The sequence below is a fragment of the Eptatretus burgeri genome, chromosome 2 (genome assembly GCF_056783735.1).
Source record: "Eptatretus burgeri isolate ZD-2024b chromosome 2, Ebu_testis_v1, whole genome shotgun sequence".
In the NCBI taxonomy this organism is placed as follows: domain Eukaryota; kingdom Metazoa; phylum Chordata; class Myxini; order Myxiniformes; family Myxinidae; genus Eptatretus; species Eptatretus burgeri.
In genome coordinates, this window is record NC_140962.1 from 120,473,001 (window position 1) to 120,499,324 (window position 26,324).

The window sequence follows — 26,324 nt, forward strand, 5'->3', positions numbered from 1 at the left end:
AATTGTAGCTATCGGAGGTACTGTACCCTTTAAGGGGCTGTCACACCTTGACGTTTTAGCCAGCGTAGGGCAAGGTCTCAAAATGTATGTAAAACGCTGGCGTACGCTGAACTATTGATGGTTTTTTAAAAGCTTTGGGCGTATAATAACGTGTTGGACGTTTGCATAACGTATTAGTAACGTACACAGAACGTTTTAGTCACATATAGATAATTTACCAACGAATGTTGAGCGTGTTGTCGGCGTTCACAACCTATGCCCAACAATAGTCTAACTCAGTGTTTCTCAACCTGGATTCCCCGGAACCCTAGGGTTCCGTGAGAAACAGTAATAAATAGGCTAATGTATTTTGAGTAGTTTTTGTTCGAGTTAATATTCGTAATTTTACTATACACGTACGGCATATTGTTGGAAACTCCTTGGTTATTATAAGAGGCTTCAACCTCTTATATTATTTACAATTATAACAACCACAGGGAATGTATTTAACGATGTCTATATGGTGCCAGTGTGAAACCGCCCTCACTGGTTCGTGGACGTCCTGTAGGCGGCAGATTCGTGTATCATTGAGTGACTGACTCAAGTACGGGACGCATGCACGGTGTCCATCTATCTTATCTGTGCTTCCTAGCACGAAGTCTCTCTCTCAAGGTTAGTTCTTCTGTTTACCTTTATTGCTTCAGCTTTATTTGTTTAAGTTTTGTTTATCATGATACATGAGGTGTGTTTTTTTTTTTAATTTTATTTTAAAAAAGATTTTTTTTTTTGTGAATTAAAACCTCGGTGTGAGGTCTCAAACGAGCAGTATGTTTTTTTTTCATTGCCAATAAATTTGACAAAAAGGGGGTCATTTTTTCCTGAAACCAGGTATCCGAAAAAAATATTATATTTACCACGTGAACTACGATAAAAATATAAAAGCTAGATATTAATAATGGTATATAATAACTTTTATGCAGGGGTTCCCTGAGACTTGAAAACTATTTCAAGGGTTCCACAAGGGTAAAAAGGTTGAGAAACGCTGGTCAAACTTATGCATAGCGCGGCAGCGTATCGCCGACAATCACGTGGCGTAGGCTATTCATAGGCTGCGGCTCGACGATTCAAATCATAACCGCACTAGACATCGAAGTGTGAAGCCGCTGTCACACCTTGACGTTTTCGCCAGCGTATGCCAACGTATGAAAAATTTGCCAAACCAAGCTGGCACACATCGAATACGTTATGGGTAAGTTTTGTATACGTTAAGAGCACGCTGGCATACGTCGTCATGCGCCGAGAAATTTTCAGCATGTTGAAAATTTCTCGACGTACGACACACGTTCCGCATACACTGGCATAAGTTGTAGGCATGCAACGCGATCGTTGACACACGTCACTTGTAAGTTACTCATAAGTCGAAACACATCGAGGTAATGATTAGCGTCAGTGTTCCAGACTCCCTGTTTTTTTTTTTGTTTTTGTTTTTCGGTATGACGGTGATGTTGACACTTCGATTTATAGTGCGGTAATGATTTAAATCGTTGAGCGGCAGCCTATTAATTATATTATATAATAACCGCACTAGAAATCGAAGTGCAACATTACAGTCATACCGAAAAAAGAAAAAAAAAAAAAAAACGGAGTCTGGAACACTGACGCTAACCATTACCTTGACGTGTTTTGACTTACGAGTAATTTACAAGTCACGTGTGTCGACGTGTGTCAACGATCACATAACGTGCCTACAACATGTTACTCATAGGTTAGAAATAAGTTTCGGGTACGCTAACCATTACCTCGATGTGTTTCGACTTATGAGTAACTTACAAGTAACGTGTGTCGACGTATCAACGATCGCGCAACATGCCTACAACTTATGGCCAGCGTTATGTGGAACGTGCGAGTCATACGCTGGCATACATCGAAAAATTTCAAGCATGGAAAATTTGTCTAACACCTCGGCGTACTACGACGTATGCCAGTGTACTATGACGTATGCCAGCATGCTCTTAACATATACAAACTTACCCATAACGTATTCGACGTGTGCCAGCGTTTTAGCCCAATTTTGCACACGTCAGGCATACGCTGGCTAAATCGTCAAGGTGTGACAGGGCCTTTAGATCAGGCAGCTGCTCCGCATTAGCTTGCTTCACTATGAGGGGGGGGACGGTGGGGGAGGGCAGCAAGTCACCCAGGAAGCTGGAGGGATCTATGACCCTCACAACTTCCACTTTCTGGATATACTGGTGCCTGGTCTACTTATCGAAATGACTAACATTAGATACACTGGAGCCACTTCCAGTTTCAGACATTTTGAGTGATCCAACCAATCAGATTGTAAACAATCTGGATGACCTACAAAATGGCAGACACAACAGGCAGTGACAACCCTCTCGGTACAAAACGTGGGCCGAGCACTTAAAGCCTGTATCTCACTGGGCTGCGACAAAATGCGAACGGGATTCTCCAAAATGTCTGGAAACGTTCGCGGTGGTTCTCAATTTCCTCACGTGAGTCGCAGGACGTCGCTCTGGTGTCGCTGGAATTTTGAACATGTTCAAAAAATTTGTGCGACAAATTTTATCTCAATAGTCACAGAGTCGTCGCGGTTGTCTCGAACCCTTCTCAATTTAGTTTCCGTGAGTCAGAAGGTGCGACAAATGTGACATGCAATGTAATGGAGATAGATTCACAATAGTTCAATCCAGATGACTTTAAAAAAAAAAAAAACCTCATAGTCCATATTGTAAAACCAGCATTGTCTGTCCTCTTTCTCTCCTGTTCTGAGTAATGGCCTTCAATGCAAACTTTTCACTTTCCCATCATTCCTTTCACCTTCCCATCATTCATAAATCACGTCACATATATTTTTACATAAATTAGGTCACACAAAATATGGTAACAACCACAAGCCCCGATCAAGGCAGATGAACAATTGGGTCACACACAATGTTTGTGGGTGCAACGTTGACAAGTAGCGGAACACTTTGAACAATCAGGCTTGGTCAGCATTCTCCTGTAATCCCACCATCCTGTTCTGCCAGGGCACAGCTCCCACACCATTGTAGTACTCAGTCAGGTACTCTCTTACTCGTTTCCCAACTGACAATATGATTGCTAGAAGGGAGAGGCCTCGTATATGTATGTGTGTATATATATATATATAGTCCCGATTTCTCAATTGTCACGCACAGTTGTCGTGCGACTCTTGCACGACATTTGTGCGATGGTCGCATGACCGTCGTGTGACCGTCGCGCGACAGTTGCATGTGCCAAAAAAAATCTCAGTTTTTGTCACCTGAACGTCGCGCGAATGTCGTGCGATATGTATGCGAACTCCAGGCGAAGTTGATCCCAAATTTCGCCGGGAGTTCGTGGGACATTCGCAAATGTGTTTTAGTATAAATTCAGTGCGATTCCAAGTGAAAATTATCGGTTTTATCGCAATTTGGTGTCTCCAACTCGTCGCGAGCTGTCGCAGCCCAGTGAGATACAGGCTTAAGTATTTCTCTTGACCACATGGGATTAGATTATTATTTATTTTTTTACACAAGTTTCGAACCATCATATTACTACAGAGGTACAGGAAATGCCTCCCAAGTTGTGTGATAGTGCCTTCTTTTAACTGAAACAGCCATGCAGAGATCGAGATAAGAATATGGAGTGCTGTTATCACACTGGTTCAAAGATCTCCTGTTGGATCAAAATGATATCCATCGTCAGAGCCATGCCCACGCTGATGTGCGGTACCTCAAGGGCTTGCACAATGCGATCCTTCTCTTGAAGTTGGTTCTTGAGTTGTTGTAGTTCTGGGTGGTATTGGGGTTGATTCTTGGGATCCAAAGTTTTAATAACCTGAAGCAATGCATAAAATGGCAGAAAAAGGGTTTGTTAATCACAAAGTTTGATTTCCATGCTGATGTAGATCATAATCATTATTACGTCACACGAATAATGCCAAGAAATCAGAGAAAGTTATATGCTGAAACTCACACTGCGGGCTTTAACCAGGTACTGACGATAACGTTCTTCCATGCTTTTCATGTCTTTGTCCTTCTTGAGCAGTGCAGCTTGAAGCTCCTCCACGGTTGGTGCTGGAATCACAAGGTTGGGTATTTCGGCATCACCTGTTACTTCGTTCAATTGGTTCCACCATCTCATTTACTCCATGTGGCTGAGCAAAACATAGTTTTTCTTCTTGCAATCAACAGCTGGGATAACCAAGTGCAGTGGAAACAGTCCACGAGTGCAAAGGACCATACCTGCTTCACTTTTACTCAAGTCGACGATATTTTCTAAAGCTTTGCACATAACCAAATGCTGCCCAATTGAATAAACTCCCTGACGTCATAAACAATTAAGGGGGTGAGGAAAGCATTTTTTTTTTCCTTACAATTTGTGCCAGATTTGGGCTGCAGACCATCAATGTACTCTCTTTTCATCTGCAATACTGTCCCATCTTCTGTGAGCTTCTCCCTATCGCATTGACAACAGGGAAATTAAATATTAATGAAAGAGCGGTACAGCCACATTTCCAGTGTGCAGGCAACTTTTTTTTTTCACAAACCATGCACCACAATCCCAAGATGTCCATTCCACATTTCCACAACCCCAAAAGGTTCAGCCACTACAATAAATACAGATCAAGTTGGGAATCGATGAGACGACATTGCAAGCAAAACCTGGAAATGCACACACACTCAACTCCAGACGCGCTGGCTCAATGAAGGTGAATCCCCAGGAGTGAGGACAACATACAAAGATGAGTCAAAAAAAAAACAAAAACGTTTTTCCCTCAAATTTGAAGGAATTATCCAATAACAGGACAACTCGGTTCAGATGCAAGTGTTTTCTGATGTACTTTCCAGGTGGTGTCACATTTTCCCAGTAAATGGGTTATTTTATTTATTTACTTATTTTTCTTTGGCTGAAGCTTTTTGAAAAGAGGGGGGAAAACATTTTGACTCTCCTTTCCGATTTGTATGAAATAACAAAAAATTGATTCACCTGTGTTCCTCCATTTTTTTTGTCAGACTGATGGACTGTGGGAGGAAACAAACCATCTCATGAGTTCTTCATTGGAAACGATATTAAAAGAAGTTCAAAGAGCAAACATTCAGAGAATTTCAATGTTATAAAGAAACAAAAGTTTTATCTTGAATGGACATGAAACTCTTAAAGAACATATTGGGGAACAGAAATAAGACTGCTTTTCATGGACACATTGCTTCAAATTCATTGCATGCAGAAGTTCTCGTCTTATTGTTAAAACGGGTCGACGTTTTCAATATCGTTGAGTGATGTCTGGTTTTAACAAACAAATGCACAACTTTCCACAAACAAATGTGCAATATAATCGAATCATTATGTTTAGCTTTCTCAGAAGTGGCTTTAGTAGGCATTCACAAACATGTGAAAAGTCAAACATCATGAAACACATCATCTCCAGCAAGTTAGACTCAAGATCTCTGCCTATCCAACATGAGCGAGTAAAACGTGCCATACACAACAAGACATTTTACACATTGTGAACCTCTGAACCCATTGAACCCTCGCGGCCGGTTTACCAGCTGCTACTCCAACCTCCATATACTCGAGCGGCCGGGTTACCAGCCGCTACTCCAACCTCCATATACTCGAGCGGCCGGGTTACCAGCCGCTACTCCAACCTCCATATACTCGAGCGATCGGGTTACCAGCCGCAACTCCAACCTCCATATACTCGAGCGGCCGGGTTACCAGCCGCTACTCCAACCTCCATATACTCAAGCGGCCGGGTTACCAGCCGCTACTCCAACCCCCATATACTCGAGTGGCCGGGTTACCAGCCACTACTCCAACCTCCATATACTCGAGCGGCCGGGTTACCAGCCGCTACTCCAACCCCCATATACTCAAGCGGCCGGGTTACCAGCCGCTATTCAAACCTCTATATACCCGAGCTGTCGGTTTACCAGCCGCTACTCCAACCTCCATATACTTGAGCGGCCGGGTTACCAGCCGCTATTCAAACCTCTATATACCCAAGCTGCCGGGTTACCAGCCGCTACTCCAATCTCCATATACTCGAGCAGCCGCTATTCAAACCTCCAAATACCCGAGCGGCCGGTTTCCAAGCCGCTATATACTCGAGCAGCCAGTTTATTGGCAGCTATTCAAACCTCCATACAACCGAGTGGCCAGATTTTTCTCCAGGAAGCCCATGGTGGGGGAGCCGAAAGTCCAAGGAGTTCAAGGTTCAAAGAGTTAAAACTCACCAGCAATTAAATTAATCCGTTGCTTCACTGACTCTCATTGAACAACATAACGTGTGTGTGTGTATGTATGTATGTATGTATGTATGTATGTATGTATGTATGTATGTATATGTATATATATACATGTATATGTATATATGTATGTATATGTATATATATCTACAACTACATGTAGAGATGCTGATTTTAAAATAATTTGGAGTGGTCTCTTATTTTTTTTTCCAGATATATATATATATATATATATATATATATATATATATATATATATATATATATATATATATATATATATATATATATATATATATATATATATATATATATATATATATATATATATATATATATATATATTTTTATATATATATATATATATATATTTATATATATATATATATATATCTGGAAAAAAAAATAAGAGACCACTCCAAATTATTTTAAAATCAGCATCTCTACATGTATGGCAGCCATTCCATTCCAGTGTCTGTTGAATTCCAACACAGGAACACATCATTCTACTTAGTGAGGTACTGATTAGGTGATCACCTGAACCGAATCTTATTTAACAAGGAAAAGTATAAAAACCACTGCTGTGGTCATCACTATCCTCTTGCAATAGGACCAGCTGGATGGCAAAAACAGTGCTATTAGTACCTCAAAAGTAATTGGAATCAAAAAAATAACTATTGACCATGACAAAAGAGTTGAAAAGAAATGTTTTGAGTGAGGAAAAGAAGGGTTCAATTCTGCCTTTACTGGCAGAGAGATACAGTGAGCGTCACGTTGCTTCCATCCTTAAAATTTCAGACGGCGGTTCATAAGAACAAGGTCAAGCAGCAGACATTGGGGACAACAAAGCGACAGACTGGCAGATGGCGAAAACGACTTTCCACTGACCGGGATGACCGCCAACTCATTTGAATGTCACTCAATCTAAGGATGACATCAAGTGACCTACAAAAAGAATGGCAAACGGCAGCTGGGGTGAAGTGCACGGCGAGGATGGTTCGAAACAGGCTCCTAGGGGCAGGGCTGAAGTCGTGCAAAGCTAGAAAAAAGCCCTTCATCAATGAGAAGCACAGAAGAGCCAGGCTGAGGTTTGCAAAAGACCATAAGGATTGGACCGTAGAGGACTGGAGTAAGGTCATCTTCTCTGATGAGTCCAATTTTCAGCTTTGCCCAACACCTGGTCGTCTAATGGTTAGATGGAGACCTGGAGAGGCTGACAAGCCACAGTGTCTCGCACCCACTGTGAAATTTGGTGGAGGATCGGTGATGATCTGGGGGTGCTTCAGCAAGGCTGGAATCGGGCAGATTTGTCTTTGTGAAGGACTCATGAATCAAGCCACGTACAAGGTTGTCCTGGAAGAACACTTGCTTCCTTCTGCTCTGACAATGTTCCCCAACTCTGAGGATTGGTTTTTCCAGCAGGACAATGCTCCATGCCACACAGCCAGGTCAATCAAGGTGTGGATGGAGGACCATCAGATCGAGACCCTGTAATGGCTAACCCAATCTCCAGACCTGAACCCCATTGAAAACCTCTGGAATGTGATCAAGAGGAAGATGGATGGTCACAAGCCATCAAACAAAGCCGAGCTGCTTGAATATTTGTGCCAGGAGTGGCATAAAGTCACCCAACAGCAATGTGAAAGACTGGTGGAGAGCATGCCAAGACGCATGAAAGCTGTGATTGAAAATCAGGGTTGTTCCACAAAATATTGATTTCTGAACTCTTCCTAAGTTAAAACATTATTATTGTGTAGTTTAAAAATGAATATGAACTTGTTTTGTTTGTATTATTTGAGGTCTGAAAACACTGAATCTTTGTTGTTATTTTGACCAGTTGTCATTTTCTGCAAATAAATGCTCTAATTGACAATATTTTTATTCGGAATTTGGGAGAAATGTTGTCAGTAGTTTATAGAATAAAACAAAAATGTTCATTTTTCTCAAACACATACCTACAAATAGTAAAACCAGAAATATACCCATCAGAGATGGGGAATCCCCCGCCATTGAAAAATAATTGAAATCAGATAAGCGTTTTTCCATTTATTACAAAAAACATTTTTTTCAAGATGGCCACCCCAGTCGGCCATTTGGATCCAGCCATGCCCAAAATCAATAGGGTTCTTCCTTTTCAGGTGGTACATGTGTGACCCAAATTTCAAATTGATATGGCGAACAGTTTATGAGTTATCGCACTCACAGCTATAAATGTTGATGCCCGGACGGACGGACGGACGACGGACGAACGACCCGGGTGACAACAATATCCCCCTTCCACCACGCGGCGGGGGATAAAACCTGATAATTTTCAGTGGTCTCTTAATTTTTTCCAGACCTGTATATATGTATGTGTGTATTGCAGTAATGCAGTTTATAGATGATCAATATTTGCATTATTTATTTATTCCATAATCACTGTTTACTGCTAACAACCCAGTTGGCATGGCTCGTCATGTTTTTTTATTAAATCTCGATTTTGCATAATTTTGAGATCAACCAATTGACAAAATAGTGATACACCAGAAGTCTGTATGCGTTTTTAAAATAAATTATATCTCCGAGTTCATCTGAAAATGCCATAAATGGACAAAGTGGATCATGTTTACTGCGTCGTAAGAAGCAGCGAATATAAATATTGTTTTTGAAGAGCTCCTAAGATTTACAGTGACATTTACCAAATAAATTAAACTTTTCCTGCAACATACAGGGTGGCCCAATATACCGTAAAGCCCCATGAGATGCACTGCATATTGAAGCAGTAGATCACAAGTTGAAACAAGGTGAATGTTGTGTTGAGGGATTAGTGTTAGTGAAGCATCCACTTCCACTTTCCATTGTTTCACATGTTTAGGGTTCCACTCATTTGAATACCTTCACGATATCATGCATTTTATTTTACGTTATAACGTGCGTTCAAAGAAACCCAAATGGGGCCTCCATGTGAGACCACCCTGTACAGTGGAGGTAATATGATGATGGTTGCACAAAGTGAAGCATGCTGTACAGCGTAGGCCAGGCATAGCATAAGGAAGAATGGGTAGGTTTCAAAAATGATGAGTATTGAAGGGGAAGGGCGTGGCACGTTACTTACAATAGGCTGAGCAGGGTCCGCAGAGCAAGCAGCAGGGTGCAGAACAGGCATACGAAGAGACCAACAAACATAGGCCAGACAGACAAAGGGGTATGGTTATTAGTGATGGCAGAATGCAAACTGCACATGCCTTTGCACAAGCCTGGATAATTATTCAGCATGCCTGTTAAACACAATATCACAGTTTTCTTCCAATTTAAAAAAAACAAGCAACTCAAAGAAAAGAAAAAAAAATTCTCATTTCAGAAAAAACAAACAAATTGGTTTTGCATGAAACAAAATTCCCTGCAGCCGTCGTCTATAAATGTATTCGGCAGTTCCTTCAAAGCCAGGCAAGTCGTGCTTGCTCAAGGGGCACGAGCTTGGAGGACAAGGCCGGCCATGTAGATGAGCACCAGTAATATTGCTTTAGCCAAGCGCCAGACATGAATGTCAATAGACAATAAAGATGAATACAATTAAACTTTTCTGGAACAGTGAGCATTACTTAAAGCAGACACAACCTATCAACAACCTTTTCGATGATGGCTCAACAACAACAAAAAACACGAAAACCAAGCAAAAACAACAGCACGCAATCAAGTACAAGTTTTAATGACAAAAATGATTTTTACTGTCTTGCCTGACAATGAAATGAAACAGCAGATTGCTCCAGGAAGTGGGGACGGAGGGGGTAGTGGGGGAAAATATGACCTAAAATGAATTGACCACATGTTATCATGACCAGTTTGAGAGGGGGGGGGGGGTTGGGAGGAGATCGACAAAACAGTCAAAAGAAGCTCGTTTTCAGAATATATATATATATATATATATATATATATATATATATATATATATATATATATATATATATATATATATATATATATATATATATATATATATATGGAATAATAAAGTCGAACCTCTTATTTGGAAATCCAAATAATGGAAACATCCATTATTCAGAAAACAATAATAATAATAATAATAATAATAATAATAATAATAATAATAATAATGGCCTCTCACCCATGATGGATTATCCAGAAAAATCATCCATCAATCGGAGTCACCACCATAGTTCTGGTAGCCACCTGCTCCACCATGCAGCACGACAGTTAGTAGTCGAATTAGTGCCGCAAGCGAATAGAGTTTCTAAACTGCAACTCACCGGATTCGACACTTCTGAACTGAACTGAGCCGGGCCGGGTTTTGTGGCCAAAACAAGGTTGACCTGACCTGCTCTGAAAAATCCCGTTCCACAAGTTGCTCGCCTAATGGTATGTTTTCCGAATACCTTTAGTTTAACAAATGAAATTTGCTCTCCAAATTGTTCACATGAACGTTTCAAACACAAAGTGCTTCATTGAAATCCCACGATCAATGAACCAAGCAGAGGCAGACATGCAGTTCCCCAAATACATTGTGTTGGATCTGCCACTGCTCGATCATGAAAGCGAGCCTGGACTGCGGTTTTTCCAAACTACTGAACTGAAATGGAGCCCGGTGGAAAAAAAAAAAGTCTGTATGGTTCCAGGTCCATTCCGGTCTGGGTTCTTGCATCGGTCTTTACGCTTCCAGGTTACAGCACTCATAGTAATAGCCAATCCAAAATGTTCTTCTATCCCCATTATGATTTCCAGTGAAGGTGGCAATGATGGCAATGACAGACAGCAAGAATGGTAAAAGACCATTATCTGCCAAGTGGAGTGAAAAGGTTGGGGCAAAGAAGAAGCATGCTGGGAAATCCAGTGATTGTGTGAAACGGCAGTAGAATGTGCTAAGCATTCTGTTAAAAGTGCGGTTATTAAAAACCAATCACACATCGGGATCTTCATTTTAGAAGCTCATTCAGAGGATTTATTGGGAAATACAGTACAATATATTTTTTTCTCATAACCTTATGCCGATAAAACACAGATTTATTACAAAGTATAAAATATTTGGTTGGTTTTTCTTTCCAATACATGTGTATAATTGCCCGTGTTTATCAATTAATTATTGGACCGTGGGGGAGGGGGGAATTAGACTTCATAATTAGGCCTAATTTGGTGCACTGCTTTCTGTCCACTCTCCCTTCGGTGGAGCCATGGTCATTTCTGTTTTACCAGTGATCGTTTTTAACTTTCCCAGACGTAGGTTGGTTTTTAAGGCAAAAATCACCACCATAGTTCTGGTTGCCACCTGCTCCACCATGCAGCACTACAGTTAGTAGTCGAATTAGTGCCGCAAGCGAATCGAGTGTCCACGCATTTCATTTCATCTGGCTGCTTCAAAGCTAAAATTTTAAATCGCCATTATCATTATTCCAACGCTTATTGGCCCCCTCGCAGCAAGTGCTGGAGCGACAAAAGTTCACGATCACCATTGGTGATGAAGAGGTACTATTCGGCATTTGAGACCACATCGTACAGGTTGTAAACTCAACTCTTGGAGGGAGTCTACTCAATGCTGATGAAGACCAGTGACCCAGAAACGTGTCCACGGATTGTTTTCCTTCCCAAGGGGTGAGCTAAAATTGCAAACACAAAGACTTCGGGAGCTTTAAATAATGGCTGACTGATACTGTGGGTAGCAGTGCAGCAGCTGACATGCCATTTTTTGGAGTGGCCAGTTCTGTATCTTTCAGAAATTGCAACTAAAAGACAAAAGTATCCTTTTTATAAATGGAATATAATTTTTTTTTTTTTACCAGCTGCAAAATAGTCATACTATGTTAATGGATCCCCAAAGATGGTGATGCATTATGTAAACTACAATCATGCTGCGCTTTATACTTAGCCCGGGAGAATGGGTTTTGCAATCGTGTGTGTTTTTGTGTGTCCAGGGTCAACTTTTTTTTTTTTAACCACGAGCTTCTGTCATCAAATTTTGAACAAACCTTTATTATGACAATAATGGAGAAAATAATTTAAAATTGGGTCAAAATGTTTAAAGGGCACTGTAAATAGCCCTTATTAGCCCTGGCACATGACGTCAAGCACGAGACTCCCATTTATTTACGTAAATCGCTTCAGTGTTTGTTTATTTGCCGTTGAGTTTCAGTGTGTCTATCCAGGCCACAACATTTTTACTAAACTGAGCTTTTGTCATCAAATTTTCAACAAGCCTTTATTCTGAGAATATGTAGAACACAAATTAATAAAATGTAGAATTTTTTTTAACTTGTTTTCATCAAGATTCATTCGAGTAGAAAGCAGGCGCAGACAGGACTTGCATTTTTCAATACTTTCCAGTTTTAAATGCGATTTGTAGAATTTCATTATTCTTCTACAAACTGCTATTTGCCTTCCAGGTTGCTTCCCTAACAAACATTCAAATAAAATTGCTATGCTGAACTCGTCACCGGTCGGGTGGTTTTTGAGGATCACGGTAAACGAGTTTCCTCGTCCACGAGTGCCATAAGAGTGGTTGTTTAACTTTTTAGTCCTTGAGATTATAACTTTGTGGAACTCAATTTGGTGGCCTCCTCCACAAATTGAAAACAACAAAAGAAAAGACAACAAAATTGGTGTCAACTTCTTTGAGTGTCTGTTAGGTGGTGTTTTGATAGAGTGAGAATGTAACGCTTGTACACCAAGGATCTGACATTGCTTGTTACACATGAATGTGTAATGCTTGTTGAGATGAGACATTTATTCCGATCGGTGATTTGTGTTAAAATAAAATAAAAAATAAAAAAGGTAACAGGTTATAATGTTGAACACAGTTTTTAACCAGTGTTGAAAGATCGCCAGGGTACGAGAGATTTCCGGTTACTTCTGGACTTAAAATTGTCTCACAAGTAGAAGTGGTTTGTCGGTGGAGGGGAGAAAGAAGAATAGCCAGTCTCCAGTCGCTTTGTTGTGTGATGTGTTGTGCCACGCCGTGGAGTTTTGAACACACCCACCTTCCCATGCAGATCAATCGAGTGAAGAACCTTGGGGCCTTATAGCTATTGGTTATGCCGTATTTCTGTGCCAAACTATTGCTATTTTGCAAGGACATCGATTCGTCGAGTTTGTTATTCTGTCTGTCTGTTTGTCACCTGCAGGTCACAATTTTAAACCGATCTTCACAAAACTTCACCGCATGGGAGAGTTTGTCATGAAGAAGAATCCGTTTGTTTGAGGTCAAAGGTCAACAACTTTGAGATTTCAAAATCCTCAATTTTCATCTGAATGACTTGAAATTTGAAGAGGAGTTGCATATTTGGTCATTGAATTGAACCACCCATTATTTTTGAGGTCAAATTTGTTTGATGGATTTTGCAAGTATCGTGCTCTGCACAACATCTTCTTCTTGTTATAAAATTGGCCATCCGTGATGTGGAGGAGTGTGTTCTTCACTGTAACTAAATGTGATATGGGATTTTCAGTGTGATATTCTCGACATTGGTGTTGAGTATCGGAATGCATCAAGCCCTCACTATAGATTTTTCCGACCCCGCGCTTTCATATTCCTGGATCCGATTGGCCAATATATGAGAAAGAAGAGCAAAAATAATCCTTAAAACATAAAAGTGCAGTGGGCATGGTCATCCATATTATACTTCTTCCAACATGCTGATCATTTCTCTCCTCAGCAAAGCTCGGAGGTATCAGGTGGCTGGAGTTAATAAATAGGACTATAACAGCACTGGCGATAAACTCGAGGAGAATATTACACCGACAGGAAATCAACATGACCAAGGAATATATTGACCTTCTGAAAGATCAACCACCTGAGTAGACAACTTACGTCGCTGGCCTGCACTCCTCGCTCCTGTAACATATTCTGCAAAGATTCCACCGAGCTTTGCAGTTGCAGGACTCGCTGATTAAGCAGTCTGGAGGAAAAGAACGAGGGGGGAAAAATAAGTTTAATTGTACATAAAAGCATCATGTGCCATTCTCACCATCTCCCATGTCTTGCTTTACCTGTTCTCAGTAAGCAATTCATTACGCTGCCTCTCCCCATCCTCCACCAAGGTCTTCAGCCGCACAATCTCGTTGTTCTCTGCATTTTCCTGTACCACCCGCAATTGTCGATTTTCATGCTGCAAGTCCAACAGCCGCTGCCTGTGCAGAGCATACATTACAAGACTGATGAGGAATGGCTGCTACGATACTGGAACAGATATGTTGATGACATATTTGCCAGTCTAACAGGGCAAGGTTGACCGCCTTCTCAAGAAACTGGGCCAAGCCTTTCCCAGGATGAAATTTACAAATGAAATTGCGAAGAAAAAACAACATCTGTGTGCAACAAGTTAATGCACAAACAAATTGTTGGATTATAATTCAAGAAATCTCATCACCCACAAAGGTAGCATTGCTCACAGACAAATGTCCAGGAATAAACGGTGGTATTGAGGCATGCGACTTCAAAGTAAATCATAAGTGTGTGGGATATATTGTTACGAATTTGGAAGCTTACTGCACTCAACATTAAGGTCTCGAAAGAACAGTTATATCGGTAAGTGTGTGTTTATAGTTAGGGGCCCCTACCTGTGTCTAATGGGAATTACATGTGTGCGCTGCGGAGTGTCGCTGACAACAAATCTCCTTCACTTCACTTCACACACCGACGCCATAGCCCACATGCGTTCGGCCAGGTACATGGGTGGAGATTTCCATCGCTTCAGACCGGGACTCCGCCCAGGAAGGCAGGGGCGTGCCCCTTGTCCAATCGGGCTACAGAAGGCGGCTTTCCCACGACACGCCGGCCAATGAGAGTTGAGATGGCCACAGAAGGCCACCCGATGATGACCACCGTCGTTGTGGTGGTCATCATCGGGTTGCGGGTTCGAGTCCCACAGAGCTGGATCATCGTCACCTCTGATCTTCCCCTTGGCCTTGGTCGATTGGTGCGTGGCCGGTTGGAGAGCATGGTACCTGGTGCTTGGAGCGGCATCGTGTTGCGGGTTCGAGTCCCGCCGAGCCGGATCGTCGAAGACCACATGAGGTGGACAGGTCCAAGCACAGGCTCTGGTCTCTAGCTCACCTGTCCTCAAGCTAGAGGCCTTCAATAAAGACCATTGGGGTCCATTTGTGTGTGTGTGTGTGTGTGTGTGTGTGTGTGTGTGTGTGTGTGTGTGTGTGTGTGTGTGTGTGTGTGTGTGTGTGTGTGTGTGTGTGTGTGTGTGTGTGTGTGCCCATCTTTAAGTAGCAACTGGAGAAGTGCTTTTGCTTGTACATTGACTGCATTTCTTATAGTTCCCCCCCCCCCCCCATTATAAATAAATCCCCTGTTAAATGTTTCAGCTTGTTTGGGTGTTTTCTTTATTGGTTTAGCACGGTGCGTGTTGGGAAATTTGGAAGCGGCAAATTGTGCATTTGGACCAACGGACCTCGGTAACCATCCGCTCGGGTTACGCACGGTTCGAGCACACCAACGGCCTGTTCCGCTCGAGCTCCGCCGAGGGTGAATTTCCCCGGTAGTTTTGACGACGTGGGTATTTAGGTATATTGAAATTGGCAATCGACCCTATCCCACGCGGTCGACCTATTGGCGATATTCGGTCCGATAAGGGACCCGTCGGCTCCGGAGTTATGACCTATAAATTCCGGGTGTTCGGTGGAGCCGACTCCACTGCTCCATCTAGCGGTCGTGCTCATCGCCGATACCCGGTCCACAACAATATTACTAGAGAATGGTTATGATAGGAACTCACTCGCTGACTGGAAAAAAAAAACCCTCGGGTGGTCAAAAATACAAAACAACAGACTTGAATAAGCTTGGGCTCGTCTTGGACGAATTAAGAAAAATTAAACAAAAAAAAAAAAAAAAAGACTTGGACAAATTGAAGACCCTAAGACCCCAAGATCTTAAGCCAGCAACCTTAACCATTAAGCAAACATCAGACTTAACCTGGAGGTGATAATACAATTTTAATTTTTTTTTTTTTTTTTTTTTAAACAAGGTTTCAGCTACTCTGGGTTGTTCACATCCCAGGTTAAATACTGTTACGGTTGTGGAAATTCACAGAACACCGTACAGGTCCTTCAGATCAGTTATGTCGATAAGTGCGTGTTCAGAATAGATTTCCCCACCGATGTTTAAAGGGAATTATTCGTGTAACCAACCGGGCTGTGATCTTTGAGGTAGTGTTTTTCATTTGCTATCTTTATTTTGGACCAACCGCTTCACAACAACCACCTCCACCAACAACCGCATCTCAACAACCACAGCCACCTTCACAACAACCACCTCCACCACCAACCGCATCTCAACAACCACAGCCACTTTCTCCACAACGACATCTCCTCGCCATCTCCGAAACCACATAACCAACAACGAACAGCATCGCCTCACCTTCATCTCCTTTGCGCCAGCCACGGCGAGTTCCCCACGAACGGCATTGCCGCTGACAGACGGCGATTTCCACAACGTCTGTGTGGGGCTGATGATCTCTGCAACGTCTGCTCTCTTCGCATGACTTGCGATCGGATCAAAAGGGGCGGAGCCAGCGGGGGGTCAGAGGCCGGAGGGGAGAGATCAAAACCTCGCCTCGCAGACTCCATATAAAGGCACGCAGAGATGCCAAGTGAGTAGTTGAAGTCGGAGTGCAGTTGAAGTTGAAGTCTGGAGTCGGTGGGGAGCTGAAGAAGTCTGGGTTCACCATGGAGCTCGCTTGAAGAGAGTCGGTGGAGAGTCGGTCTGCGGCCTGTGAGGAGTCACGTGGCGAGCAGGCAGTCGGGATCGTCGCAGCGGAGCCTGGAGTGCAGCCTGCCGTGCCGTGCCGAACTGTGGGTCGCTGGAGCGCAGCCGGAGAGGAGTCGCCAACCAGCAGCAAACAGTCTGAGGTGATCGGGCCCCGGGACAGTCCTAACGACGCTGAGGAACGGGCGGGCTCTTAAGAGAGCATCAACTCTGAAAGAGCAAAGGCCCGTTCATTCCTCTGAGGCGTTGTCGACTAGGCCCGATTGACCGGGCCACACGACGAGGCCTGGGCTGAGCCGCGGTCATGCCAGCTGCCGTGTGGACGGGACGTCGAGGAGCGCCCAGCGAGTTACCACGAGGGTGACAGGTAACAAGTGCAGCCTCTCGGAGCTTTTGCGGTCTCCACGGCTCTGTGAACTATAAAGACCCACGAGGTCCAGTTCTTGCCCTTGCCTTTCCTGGGGTTTTCTTTGAATGAATGTTGTGGCGCCATGTCCTTAAGTAGAACTGTTAATAAGTAATTGTACATAATAAATAGACCAACGGTTGTAGTTCTTCTTGTCGTGCTTTTGTTGATTGCATTGCATTCCTTTGCCTTGCATAAATGCATGCGTGTTTGCCTCGCCTAATTGTATACGTGCATGCCTGCATACGTGCTATAATAATAAATGTCCTTGTGTGAATGTCACCTGCTCGTTGCGTCCTCTTCCCTCAATTGAACTGCCATAATTAAGTTGGGAATATAGTTGGTTCTTAATTACCGATGAAAGAATCGGATCCAGCGGGGCTTGGCGATATACACCGCTCGGTAAATCGCAAACGGAGCGAGCTGCTTAGCGGCTTGTTTCCAAGCAGGTCCCGTCAAGGTGTAAATCCCCGGCATTCTGTCTGCGCGCATAATTAGGTAAATCGATAATTCGGCGATTGGACCCTGTCGCGCGCGGACAGAAGAGTTGGCTGATTTTCGGTGTGATTAAGGCCTAAGTCACATTTGCTCTGCGGCGAGGATACGGCGGCCGTACGCCCTCTGAATTGACAGAAACGTGCGGCGGCCGCAGAGTTGAGGTGGCATCAGGGTGGCCCTATGCCGTATGGCTATATTTTACAGGCCGTAAGGTCGCCGTGGAATTATAACGCGGAGTTATAACTTTTTTCATTTCTACGTTTGCCGTAGCAATTCGACAAGCCGAAAAAAAAAACTGGTAAAAAAAAAAAATTTAACCCATTCGTTACCGTCCGTCTGGCCACACGTTCGCCTTAGGGCCCCCTGCGGCCCCCTGCGGTCACCTTGCGTCTGCCTTGAAAATTCTATGGCCGCCGCAGGAACGCCCTAAGGTCACCGTGCGATATCAAATCAAAGACTGTATGGCAACCACACGTTTTCGGTCTCCACAGTTTATAAATACACCGTGCCGCTCCACGAAAAATAAAAACATATGCGACTGCTACATTGTGTGACTGTGGAAATACTGCGGCTGCCGTATAATTGCTAGTGGCCTTAGATTTTGGAGACCCCACGGCCGCCGTGGCAAATGTGACTTAGGCCTAAATACGCCGTGCGGCTCCCCGAAAAATAAAAACACATGTGACTGCTACATTGTGTGACCGTGGAAATACTGCGGCCGCCGTATAATTGCTAGTGGCCGTAGATTTTGGAGACCCCACGGCCGCCGTGGCAAATGTGACCTAGGCCTAAAGACACACACGTAGCTGGATTTCGGCGTTGAGGCGAAAGCTGCGACTATGTTTTCCCGTTCGGTGGGCGAGGGCGGCCGCCATTGGCTAAAAGCGGTCGCCTGTACGCCGAGCGGGTGGGAAACCACAACAATACCTTGAAGATCAATGAAGAGTGACTGGGATTTAACACTTTGGTGTGGTACGACTGTTACTGCACCATCAATAATCATACATTGCGATTAAGTGTTTGCAAAAGTGTGACAACATGTGTCAAATGGTGTATAAAACCAAAGAAAAGTTAATAAAAAGCCCGTCAACAACAACAACAACCTGCAAACGATTTCTTCTTTTGGAAAAAAAATTAATGAATAAATAAGACTAACAATCTTCCAAGTTCTATTTTTTGAACCATGTGTATCACCAATGGATTTTTGTTCTTTTGACCTCCAAAAATCCCTCTTTAGCAGTTACTAGGTCATGTAAATATTAGTTACCAAATTGTACACCTGCACATCAAGACAATAAAGGAGAAATATTATTGCTGAAAATAAATAATTTAAATTAAAAAAAAGAGGTGGTATTCAAATTGCAAGATTAACACAAAAACAAACAGGCAAGCGTCCAAGGTGTCAGTCCGAGCTGAACAGGCGAACAGAAAATATACGATGTAAATAATAATCAATCGGAAAATTTAAAACGAACCTCAGTTCCTGAGGAAGCATCTCCTGGTCAAGAGTACGAGCAGGTGGACTTCCCTGTGGGAGGTTTCCTGGGAACAAGTTTATATTATTCTATTTTTTAAAGGGGGAAGAAAAAAAAAAAATAATAATAATAATAATAATAAATAAAAGACTACAACAAAATGATAATTCATTGCAGCTTTGGGACAGAAATCATTGCATGTGGACACATTTTCAGAGTAAAAAGCTTCATTTTCTACAAATGTAACATTCACAACCAGAGCCACCACCAGCATCTGACCTCAACAAGCAATCATAACACATTCACTATTTTTTTTTCATATTACAGTAGAAGAATGGCCACATTTTGGGAAGGACAAGACAAGTGACTCACCAAGATACTTGGCACGCTCCTGAGAACAACGGAGATCGTCAATGGCTTCTTGTAGAGAGTTCCGTTCCACCCTGAGGCGCTGAAGGCAAAAAAAAAAAAAAAACAAGACAACAAAAGAAACAATGTTGTAGAAGCAAACACAAATAACCCATCCAACACACTTTTACCGGTACTTGACAAGAACATCAGCAAGCCTGCGAGGCCAAATATTTTGGAAGATTTCATGACACATGTACGTCGTCAATTTCTTCCAAGTGACAAGAACAAGCCGATTCGATTTCGGTTCAGCTCCAGATCCGGCCTGTCGGTGGGATCCAAAACAAACTGTTCACCCTGGCGGAATTATGAGCTCGACCGAGTGCCGTTATTAGGTGGTCGCTAGACTACCATTATTCTCAGGTTTTCCGTCTGTCTGTATGTATGTAATGGACAGCTCTGGAGTCCAGAGGAGTCAACCGATTTTGATAAAACTTGACTGGTAGGTTCATACCAGGATCTAGTTGTATGCTTTTGAGCACCGTTGCTCTGGATGTGACTTTGAAATTTAAAAAAAAATCGAAAACCAAAAATCGGCTTCCGCGCTTTTATGCGCACTATAATCAACCTCTTTGTCAAAAAATTTCAGCCCGATCCGTCAAAAACTGTATGACTAGTATGCCATTGTATAGCGACCACCCATGTCGCTTACCGGCTTGTAGTTTTGAATGTCATTCTTGTGTTGAAGAAGAGCTCTCCTTTTCCCTTCATCAGCATCATACATCGGACCATTAAAACAGCTCATGATGAGCAACCAATTCACTACTTCGATCATACCATGCAAGTGCACATTTCTTTCAGGCTGTTTATAAATAATAAGCACATAAATTATGACGCGACGCAGTTAGGATGTTAAACAAAACCTCCTTCTCTTTATGCACAGTGTCCAAACGCTCTTGCAACTTCTTGCACTCAAAATCGAACTTGTCAGCTCTTCGAGCCTCCATGGAAGCACGGTCCTGCACTTCTTGAATCTATACAAAAACAACGGACATCACCATGCATTGAGCAAAAACGAGCTGATCACACCCAAGATACAGACGTTAAAGGTAGGGTTTCATGGACAATGCGAGACGTTCCTGTCACTCACAAAAAAAAATGTCTTCTGCAAAATGAACAGTGTCACCTGTAAGTTACCTTTCATCAAATTCTTGCTTGAGGGGGGATCCACTCTTCTGAAGTTGTTTGCAGAAATTTTTTTTAAAGAGATTTAAAGGTGTGATTGTAATGAAATTTCTTTGCACAATTAAACGCCTAGTGTTGGCTTAGTGGTTAGGGTGGCGGCTTGGGATCCCAGGATCCTGAGTTCAAGCCCCGTTGGCTGCTGAATTAACACCAGGGGGTTGACTCAGCCTGTCATCCTTCCGAGGTCGGCGAAATGAGTGCCAGTGTACTGGTCCCGGTGTATGCCCCGGTTAGAATAGGTGTACCATATCCCTGTGTGTCGTAAGAGGCGACCAGGGTTGGCGTCAGGAAGGGCATCCGGCCATAAAAAAAACATTGCCTCAAGAAAAAGCCAAACCCCTGCACAGCAGGGAAAAATGGCTGTAAAAACGGTTATATATATATATATATATATATATATATATATATATATATATATATATATATATATATATATATATATATATATATATATATATATATATATATATATATATATATATATATAATTAAAAGCTGAATTTTTGCTTCGATATGTGGAAAATCAGAAGATGGAAAGCCATTTGATCACATAACACTTCCTTTTTTTGAACTTGGAAGGGTCTGGATGGAAGAATGGAATGATTATTGCCAATGACTTTACCAGTGTCACGTGGGTACCAAAGGCAATTATTAGCTCCACCACCAAAGGTGAAGGAGGTTATGTTTTCACCCATGTCTGTTTGTCTGTCTGTTTGTTTGTCTGTCTGTCTGTTTGCACGATATCTCAAAAAGTTGTGCACGAGTTCGTTTTGTGACAAGAACAAGCCGATTATATTTTGGTTCAGGTCCGAATCCAGATCCGGCCTATCAGTGAGATACAAAACATAAACTAATCAGCCTGGTGGAGGTATGCGCTCTACAGAATGCCCTTCTAAAAAAAAAAAAAAATATATATATATATATATATATATATATATATATATATATATATATATATATATATATATAAATATATATTTGCATCAATGCACCAGGTCCAATATTGACAACACATTTCATCCCATCAGACTAAAGAATATCCAGGCCTGGTGTTGGCTTAACGATCAAGGTGCTTGGCTTAACATTCGAGGGTCATGAATTCAAGCCCCTGTCGCTGTTGAATTAACACCAGGTAGGGTTGACTCAGCCAGTCATACTTCCGAAGTTAGCAAAATGAGTACCAGCGTGCTGATAACAGGGGCATTGCATCAGCAGCACAGCTGCGCCCCCAGAAAATGATGTATCAAAGCAGCCACAGCCTGAATAACAAATACATAAATACACAAACTGAATGACTGACGCAGGACGCTCAGCATTTTCAATTGAACGTTTTTGCAATAAAATTCACAAAGAATGTTCTCCGAGACCCACAAACAAGTATTAATTAATGGCTTACAAATCACTTTTCTCCAATTGGTGGGCAAATATTTCAATACAAACTTCCAATATCGATAAACTTGCATTACGGCTCCAGTCATCTCCCGATTCACAAATGTCAGGATTTACGAACTTTCAACCTAACGAATTCAAGTTTTTGACACCAAAAAATATTGATTTACGATCTCCAAATAGGACATTTCAAACTTTTGCTCAACTTCAGTCAACTCGGTTTTCAACTACAAATTCAAAATGTGGCCTCATGAGCTTTCGTTCAAATATGTCGATCGTAGAATATAGAATAAACACTAATCTCGCTACAAAAGGCCAAAGTGTTCGAGCTTACATCTGAGACATCTCTCCCAGAACGTCACATTTGTGCTGAAGTCAGTGTTAAGGTGCATTTTACGCAATTTAAACATCCGTATGCATCACTATTAATGCATCGGCTGTATACAGCAAGTATGGCTACTAAAAGGAAGTAACACACACACACACACACACACACACACACACACACACACACACACACACACACACACACACACACACACACACACACACACACACACACACACACACACACACACACGTATAGTCTAGGTTTGTGGAAGAGCTGGAACAGAATAGATCAGGACAAACAGAACATAACGGACAATAGAGAGGGATTGGGGGGGGGGACACCAGCAGCAGGGTTGAGGGATAAAAATAGAGGGAGACCTCAGCAAATAAAGGATATGGGGAAGAATGAGGGGGGTTGGGGAGGATGCACAGGGTGGACAAGACGTCTGAAAAAAAAACAAATCCACCAAGCAAACTATCAGGGAGAAAAAAAAAACTGGAAATTTGGAAAGAGGTCGGCATGGGGAATTTTTGGGGAGGTGGGCTTTAATGTCATGATGACTGTACTTACAAAGTTGTCTGGATAGAAAGGACAATATAAGTTCGAAGAAAGTTTGATGCTGGTGCTTACCTTGTGGATATCGAGCGTGATCTTAGCCTTGCAAATACAACGGTTATTACGATATGTAATTACAAATAAACATCATGGTACGTGCGCAATCTGTAAAACCTTCCAGTGAAGTGAAAATCCAAAAAAGATCTAGCTCTGTAATGGAAGAATAAAGTTGGGAGATGCATTCCCCCATTATGTCATATCCATGGGAGTGGGGGGGGGGGGGTTCAAATTTCCCACTAACATAGAACAGCAGGTGACATTCTCCAGCTTTGGAAAAGGTTCACACCCTGATCCTTCATTTCATGCCAAACAATTCTTTGTCGGCTGGGCTAGTTAGTTGCACCCCACAGTGATATTTTGATAAACCCGACGCATCGAGCAAACATTTACCACGGCCCAACTAGCGCAAAGCAGGGAGTGTTCTATCACTGCCAATTACTGCCTACATCTCACTAATGCACGTACGACGTCGTGAGACAGGTTAGTTTTACCATGATGGCACTTTGGTGGCCTGACACCAACTCGTACGAGAGCGAGAGGAACGTGCTGATAAGCCAAAGTGCAAAGCTACCTCTGAGAGTTAATGGCTGATCGCATCAAAGCCCAGCATCCTGCTGAACACGAGGACGATAACTTGTGCGGAAGGTGCACCATTTAGGCGATAATGTCACAAACCAAGTGCTGCTGAAATGTCGGGCTCCTCCTTAATGCAGTTGCCCGTTCCGACACAATCAACCCAAGTGCAAACACATTAGTGGTACCTTGTGTGGAATAACTCGTACAGACCTGCTAATTTGCTTGACGAGTTAGAGCAACCCTCAAAGCTGGGGAAAGATACATAAAAAGCTAAAGGCTACAGATTTCAATCACTCGTGCCATACATACAACCTTTTTCTTCCTCATCAAGGAACAGGCTGGTTTTCAGCCAGGGAAGTCTTGAATAGGACAATTGTTCAACCTCACATAGCATATAAAGGATTAATTTCAGGAAGCTGTCATTACAGACATTTTGTTGATTCATCAGTTGCTCTACAACACTGAAGCATGGCAGATTGCTTCAAAAATTAATTCATGTAATGAACAACTGATACGCAGCTGACCTTGTGAGAACCATGATGGGGAACAGACGGTTGTTCGTTGAACTATCTGGGAAAAAAAAAATAAATCACTGGCACAGATAGAACTAGAAGGGCACTCAGTAAAGCGCATACCTCCACCACGTAATGCCTGGTCCACGAGAACATATCGCGCCCAATACATTTTTGAAATATCGTGCTATGCAGTACTATATCATTTTTGGCTCAATCTCTCAATGGTGAAGAATAACTTGAAAAATTAAATAATTCTCGTTTCCAGATCCGGATTAGGATCTTCACCAAAATCGAATCAATTCGTCCTTGCCACACACCCAACCTGTCCACAAAATTTCATCCGAATCTGTACACAACTTTTTGAGATATCCTGTTCAGACAAACAGACAGAAAGGGGTGAAAATATAACCTCCTTCACCTTCGATGGCAGAGGTAAAAATGAGCACCCCAAAGGAAGTGTCTTGGCTCCATCACTGTTTAACACTTATGTGAATGATCGACCCACCCACCTTCAAACCAGAAGTTTAATCAACACTGAAGACCTGTGCATCGCAACAGCAGAGACTTCACGTATGTATAATTTATTGCTTCTGAGGCCCTCACCAACTGGTCATCATACCATGAAGATTATCACCTGTGTACCAACCCAAACAAAACTAAAGTCTGTGCCTTCCACATGAAGAACATAGATGCAGACCGAAAGTTGGAGATACATTTTGTGGAATGGAACCAGGCTGGAGCACTGCACAAATGTGGTACACCTCAGGGTGACTGGATTGTTCAATCAACATACAAAGCCCATATCAGTAAACTGAACGCAAAAGTCAGTACTGTCAGACCCCGACATTCACGATTCCGCTGTTTGCGGACCACACATATTCACGCTTCATAAAATATGACCTGCTACTACATTCGCGGCCCTGTGCCTCACATATGCGCGGTTTGTTTTTTTTTCTGGACATATTTGTGGTTTTTCACAGGATTTTTTGATTTTCCCTTTTGAATCATGAACAACCAGGAACCCATCTTACGTTTTTCCATTGAAACACAACATTCACAGATTCAACATTCACAGCGTTTTGCAGGAACGCCTCCCCCGTGAATGTCAGGGTCCGACATTATTAGTAATGCACTCAATAAATTGTTGCAGTCCAAATGGGCAGCCAACCCAACAATTTAATCACCAGTACTAGCCCTCTGCTTTTCCATGAAGCAATATAAAGTTCAGGTCCAGTTTGGGAATGATCAGCCCATGCCAAGAAGCTGCACTCGGTGGATTTCAGACAGCAAGTAATGTCACGACTGCTCGTGTTCAGCACTAACACTTGACATCTTTACTGGATCTGCTTTCTGGAATTGCACCACTGATATTAAGAGGGCAGTAGCAAGGCAGATAGAACACCCGAGACAATCAGTTTGACAGACAAGCTCTTCATGGCCGTTCAGTAATCCCTCCCCGTCGCTTGCATCTCGCAGGAACGTCCAATCATCAGTCCAGTCACGAGACGGCAATCTAACCTTAATGGGGATGAACCTCCTGGTTGAAAGATGGAAGCTGACCTCAGAGGATGAGCTAATGAACCTTGAGCCAACAGAGGAACTCCCACCAGGAATACATCAATTATGGAGAACATGGCACAGCCCAAAGAGACAATGTGCCAAAGATTAAAGGCGCAAAAATGATGGCAACTCTGAATGCAGTCTTCGAGCCCAGACTATGAAACATGTAATCCCAATGAGACATGTTCATCAAAAGATCTCGCAGAAGCTAATGACAGAGCCTTGATGTACAGTACCTTCAGAAAGTATTCACACCCCTTGACTTTTTCATATTTTGTTGTGTTACAGCCTGAATTGAAAATGGTTTAAATTTAAATTTGTCACCAATCCACACAAAATACTCCATTATGACAAAGCAAAAACATGTTTTTAGAATTTTTTACAAATTGTTTTAAAATAGAAAAGCTGAAATG

General features: G+C 42.4%; 1 protein-coding gene across 1 annotated transcript in view; it reads right to left on the minus strand.

Moving 5' to 3' along the window:
* LOC147032950 (protein Hook homolog 3-like) overlaps positions 1 to 26,324 on the minus strand; it is an 87,619-nt gene that overhangs the window by 5,184 nt on the left and 56,111 nt on the right. The window contains exons 12-20 of the mRNA XM_085871018.1: positions 20,604 to 20,714; positions 19,705 to 19,783; positions 19,333 to 19,399; positions 14,229 to 14,369; positions 14,050 to 14,137; positions 4,993 to 5,027; positions 4,379 to 4,461; positions 3,979 to 4,079; positions 3,736 to 3,840 (exon numbers count right to left, since the gene is read on the minus strand). Coding sequence (XP_085727144.1) covers positions 3,736 to 3,840; positions 3,979 to 4,079; positions 4,379 to 4,461; positions 4,993 to 5,027; positions 14,050 to 14,137; positions 14,229 to 14,369; positions 19,333 to 19,399; positions 19,705 to 19,783; positions 20,604 to 20,714 — 810 coding nt within the window. The remainder of the gene's footprint in view (positions 1 to 3,735; positions 3,841 to 3,978; positions 4,080 to 4,378; positions 4,462 to 4,992; positions 5,028 to 14,049; positions 14,138 to 14,228; positions 14,370 to 19,332; positions 19,400 to 19,704; positions 19,784 to 20,603; positions 20,715 to 26,324) is intronic.